General features: G+C 42.0%; 1 protein-coding gene across 5 annotated transcripts in view; it reads right to left on the bottom strand.

Moving 5' to 3' along the window:
• Nucleotides 1–5,817, bottom strand: part of MPP7 (membrane palmitoylated protein 7) — a 306,910-nt gene that overhangs the window by 81,106 nt on the left and 219,987 nt on the right. For all 5 annotated transcript variants that reach the window (XM_019508234.1, XM_019508235.1, XM_019508237.1 and 2 more), the window contains exon 7: nucleotides 3,698–3,779. In XM_019508234.1, coding sequence (XP_019363779.1) covers nucleotides 3,698–3,779 — 82 coding nt within the window. The remainder of the gene's footprint in view (nucleotides 1–3,697; nucleotides 3,780–5,817) is intronic.

The following is a 5,817-nucleotide window of genomic DNA, read 5'->3' as shown; positions in this document are numbered from 1 at the left end:
TATATATATATATATATAAAAATCACATACACACACACACACACCGACTTCAAATCCCATACTGCAAGATGCTGAGCATGCTTCACTGATTAATGAGAGTTGAGAATACACAGCGCAAGACTGATCACAAGGCAATTTTTTTTGCTTTAAAAATTACTAAGTTACACTCATAAAGGAAATACTAAGGCCCAGATCATATTTACCTTTTAGATGCCTAAAGCTTATGTGGCCCTCCCTCCCAAAATCATGCATTTCACCTCAATAGAGGCACTATCCCTGGGGAGGTACACAGATCACTCCATTCTCACAATGGGCAGCCTTATGCACCTCTAGAGCATGTGAGCACTGAGCAGGAAGTTGCCTAGACAGAGTCAACAGGAAATGCTACGCATGGTGTGGGGTGAACTCTCAGGCATCTGACTCAAGACTCCAAATTGCCTAGAAGGAATGTGCTTACCTAAAAAGTTGGCAGGGGAGAATAGAAGAAAGAAGGAGAGCCCATCTTTTGCCTTTCTTTCCATTCTGGGCAAGTGACTAACCTCTAAACTATGGGATTTGGGTTGTACTTCTCTTCACTTATTGTGGTGAAGGAGCTTATGATTAAGAGGAAGGCACATTAGCGGCTTTTCTGGGACTCAAGAGTAGAAATGGATTGCACATAAAGATCTAAACTGCTAAAAGCTCCTTAAGTCCCCTTTCGGCTACATCTACACTATGGGGGCTGCTGTCTTTCTATAGCAGCAGCACCTTCCCAATGTGGATACATCTTTGCCAGCAGGAGTTTTCTGTTGCCAAAGCTACACAAGAGTCACCAAAATCAGAGGCCATCTTTTACCATCAGAGATGCATCCACATGGAGCTTTCCTGCAAGAGCTGTTAGTTACTGGTATGATCTTGTTCCACCGCTTGCTGATGCAGCTCTGCAGGCAGAATTTGGACAAGGGCTTAGATTTCTAACATAGTACATGGAATAGGATCTGGATATACTTTTAAAACAATTTCAAGATGTTGCAGGAGCAATTACCAATGGAAAACAAGGTAAAATTCACTTCCTTGACAGAAATACAAACAAAACAAGCATATATGCAGAAGTGTAGCAAGCTCATTCAGTGTCTGGGGTAGCGGAAGGGAGGAGGATAAGCCAACCACTTTAGATGCTGCACCTGCTATGACAAAAACTCCTGGGAGCCTTTCTTTTGCCCCACTCACCCATTACAGTACTGAAATATGCCCTTTTTTAATTTTCTTTGAGAGAGTAAAATGCTCTGGCTGGGAAAGTCCTGAGCACACCTCTCTGTAGATCCTCAGAGGTCAATGACACTAACCCCTCCCAAGCATGCTAGAGATGAAGGTTTAAGAGCGTGTGCCGAGGTATGCCTACACTAGCATCTTTTGGATTGGTAGTATGTAAGAGGCAGCAACTGGGTGGCATGTTCACAGGAACATCATGACCAAGACATGGTGCTGCCATAGTATGGACATGTCTAGTGGTGGTGAAATGGAAAAGAACCAAGAGCTGAAGGTTTTGGAAATCGGTTGTAATAATTGCTACCTGAAGGGCAGGCAGTACAATAGAAACAATGTTATTTGGGAGCAATGAAGCACTTGTTTACTTCTGTATCAGCACGACATGACTTAGTAGAAAACATCAGTGCATTTAATTAGATTTGGGAGTCAATTATGTCCTGAAGTCTTCTGAGCTTTAAGAAGCTTGCTATAATGTGCCATTTCCACAGAATACTATACTTTCTTCACTCAGTGCACTGCATTTCCTTCAAATATTTAACATACGTTTAAGTATTTATAATTTATCCAGGTCCTCAGTCATGATGATTTATGAGGATGTTATGTGACGTTCTGAATGAAAAACAGTAACTAAACAACCAATTAAAACTATGCACCATCAAAAAACAAACACTTTTTAAAATACTATTATTAATTGTATCAAGTGCTTGCACTACAGATAAGCAAATGGATTTGTATAAAACTTAATCCTACTTTTGTCAAGAGGGTTAGACCTTTCATGTTTGAAATATTTTATTGTAATTTACTTTTTAATTTTATCTAAAGTTATATAGAGAAATCCAAGAAAGGGCACCTCGTGTCCAAAAACGTATCTAAAACCTCTCCCAACTACCAATACCATAACTATGGGTAGGTAAGAGGGACATGAGCCCCAGAAGCCAATTAAGAGGGGGGTGGGGATGGGACAGGTGCATTAGAACTGAGGCTGGGAGGCACTGGTATCGATGGAGCTATGTGGTAGCTTGGGCTCTGGGAAGAGGGGCTAGGAACTGGGCAGTGATGTGAGGGAAGCTCTCAGGTCCTGGCACTCAGCGTGATATTTAGCAGTGCCTGCTGGGGGGAAGTGGGTAGACAAGAGGTTTTACTCCTTAACTGGGGGACAGCTTCCCCCACTCCTGCTGGGACACTCCACCCCTTATCTTCCTCCCCCTCTGCCAAGCTGAAGACTATATCTGTCAGGACCAGAGAGCTTCCTTGCACTGAATCCTAGATACCAATCAGTCTCTCAATGTAACAGAGAGCCAGAGGGCTCCTGTTACTTTAAGAGCAGGCAGTGGGCTAAGCTGGCTGCATGAGGTGGCAACAGCAGGAGCACAGGTTGGCTGCTAATTAAAAAAGGGTAAACTCCCGTGCGTAACTGAGGCCACATGACAAAAAGGGGCAGGGCTACGAGGCATATAATCCCAGGGCCTGAGTCAGACCCTCCATGCTGCAGGGAGAGAAGCTCCCCAGGGCAAAGTACAGACTATCAAAAAGCCTGAGACTGAATCAATTCAATCTTCGCAGGTTAATCTAAGTTGCATAGGTTGAATCAATAAGCAAGTGACAGGCATTCACTTTTGATTCTGAAAATGCAGCCATATGCCTGCAGTGGCTCAGTGCAAAAGTCAGGGGACAGGGGGTGCTAGAACACAGATTTCATAGATATTAGGGCTGAAAGGGACCTTGGAAGATCATCAAGTCCAGTCCCCTGCCCTAGGACCAGGAAGTCAGCTGCAGTCACAGGATCCCAGTAAGATAAACATACAAATATCTCTTAAAGGAGTCCAGAGTAGGTGTTTGCACCACCTCTGGCAGCAGTCTGTTCCAGGCCTTGTGGGGCTCGGACAGTACAGAAGTTCTTCCTTACACCCAGCCTGAAACGATCTTGGAGGAGTTTGTGACCATTTGACCTTGTCATCCCTTGGGGCGCTCTGGTTAACAGGTGTTCCTCCAGATCCTGATGTACACCCCTTATATAGTTATAGGCAGCCACCAGGTCCCCCCTGAGCCTGCACTTTTCCACGATGAAGCGTCCCATGGCTCTCAGCCTCACATCATAAGGTCTGTTTTCCTGCCCTCTGATCATGCACGTGGCTCTTCTCTGGACTCTCTCGAGCTTCTCCACATCCTTTTAAAATTGTGGAGCCCAGAACTGGATACTGTACTCTAGCTGCAGCCTCACCAAACCCTAGTACAGTGGGAGGATGACGCCTCCCTGATGGCTGGAGCAGACAGTTTGGGCCAAGGCTAGCCCATCCACCGGGGGGAGGGCAGGGAAGAGCAGGGTTCTGCTCATCTTTTTTGCAGTGCTACTACATTTCATGCAAACAAACAAAGCAAGCAAAATGTATCTTATTTTTTGGGTTATTTAAATTTGAATGGCCAGTACCAAGATACAAACACAACTTACCACTTCTGTCTGCAGCTCCTCCCCGCATTATCCTAGCCACCACAATTGCACCAGTACGTTCATCCCTTTTAATAGTTGCTCCCTTAAAAAAAAAAAAAAAAAAAAAAAAAAGAAAGGATATCTAGTATCTTTGCATAATTTAAGTATATTAGACTAGAAAATACTTGACATAAAATTGAAAATGGTAAATACAATACAGATGTGTACTGCAGTCTAGAAATAAGAATGACAGCTGCTCATTAAAATCTGTTAACTATTTGAAATACATTATTTAATAATATTACACACAAGGTTTTTGTCATTTAAACCATATGAAAAGAAATCTGTCCCTTGTGTTCTATCCTACATAATGTGACAGTTGCTCCTATTTGCTAATAAAGCTCATCCATTCAGCACAGACATACCAGTACAGACTAAGATGCACAACAACAACATAAAAGAATATCATTTGGGGGCTAAATACTCCAAGTACACATATTACACTATTTCTATTGGGTCAATCCACAGATTGGGGCTTAAGCAGTGCTGAAAACTGATAAATGAGAAATAGTATACATCCTGGACAGAAAGAGGCCATTTCTTATACCAGATTTGCCTTCAAAACATAAAACCATCTATTCTCACACATCAGTTGATAGTTTGCTCTTTGGGAAAGGAGTCTTGAATAGTTATCCAAGAAACAAACATGGCAGCGGGGGAGGAAATCACCCTATACTAAAACATCTGAGGGAGAAATTCAGAGAGCAGAAAAATGGGATATTCCTTGTGTTTGCCATAATGGCGTTTTTACAATTCTAAAATAGGCATAATGCAAGAAAGAAATCCAACATAAATGAAAGCATATTTGTTGAAAACAATTACGGAGATTTTTCTACAGCCATTCTAAATTAACAGGACAATGTCCCACAATCAGGAAGTCATATAAAAAGCATAGCTGTCTTGTCTTCAGTGGTAGCTCACATACAGCACACCATGCAGATAAGCAAAGTGAGTCAAAAAAAAAAAAGTCTCCCCTTACATTTTTGGCTATTTTAGAAGACATTTCTTTTTAATCCTCAAACATCAGTTAATTTGAGTTTAAATGCAAGAGCACTTTTGGTTTGCTGAAATCCTGAAAAAGCAGATTTATTTGTGTTGCTGCCAGGCCTGCCTAAATGATGAGGGGTGTATAATCTGGCAAGAAAGTTTATTCCTATGAAATATTCAGCTCTGGGATTTTTTTCAGCTTCACGTGCAGTGCAGCTCCTCATTTTGTCCTTTAAAAGACAAGGAGGTTAAAGCTGGAACTTGGAAGCCTGAAAACCTGTTGGTGTTGCTAGCCAAAGTTGTAAGTTACCCTAAAGCTGACACAAAGATGTAATGTCACAGTTCAGTTTAAAATATTTTAAAAGGGAAAATAAGGAGTTTGAGAGCTATATCAGAGACTGAGAATGCGATTAAAGGTTCCATAGCAGCATGCAAGGGTACTAAAAAACACTATTCATGGTTTCACAGATGTACAGCCTCCTAGTCCACCTGCTTATCTGCTGCTTCCCAAATATAAACAAAGTAAACACTTGTTTTTCACCCAATCAAATTAACAACAAATCAAAGCAAGGTACCATATTTACCCCAATCCAAGATTACTTTGAATTTAAGACAACCCCAATAATTAGATTTGTAATTAGATGATAAAACTGCTGCAATTTTTAAAGTATAGAATCTAATTATGGGGGGAGCATCTTAAATTCACCTCCACAATATCCTTAAAAAAATCCTCATCTTGGATTCAAGTAACTACAATAGTCAGGTATATAAAAAGGAGTTATGGCACAGAGAAGGGGAAGCCAACATCCAGCACCAGAAGTAGCATAAACACCCTGTGTGTGGCGTGCAGCAGACTGGGAAGAGACAGGCAACACAGTGGCAGATAAGTCAGGAAGCAGACAACACGGCACCAGACTAAGCGCAGAATGCAGGGCAGGAAGCAGAAAGCACAGTAGCAGCTTGGTCAGGGAGCACAGGGCAGGAAGCAGAAAGCTGAGCAGCAGATTGGGTAGGGGAAGGAATCAAATGCTACTCAGGGAGGATGAGGAGCTAATTTGTGGTATACCTGCTAAAAGTTTGGCCCTTGCTGACAT

This window comes from Gavialis gangeticus, unplaced genomic scaffold, assembly GCF_001723915.1.
Source record: "Gavialis gangeticus isolate Ggan-Ray unplaced genomic scaffold, GavGan_comp1, whole genome shotgun sequence".
NCBI lineage: Eukaryota > Metazoa > Chordata > Crocodylia > Gavialidae > Gavialis > Gavialis gangeticus.
This window is presented reverse-complemented; position numbering and strand designations above follow the sequence as displayed.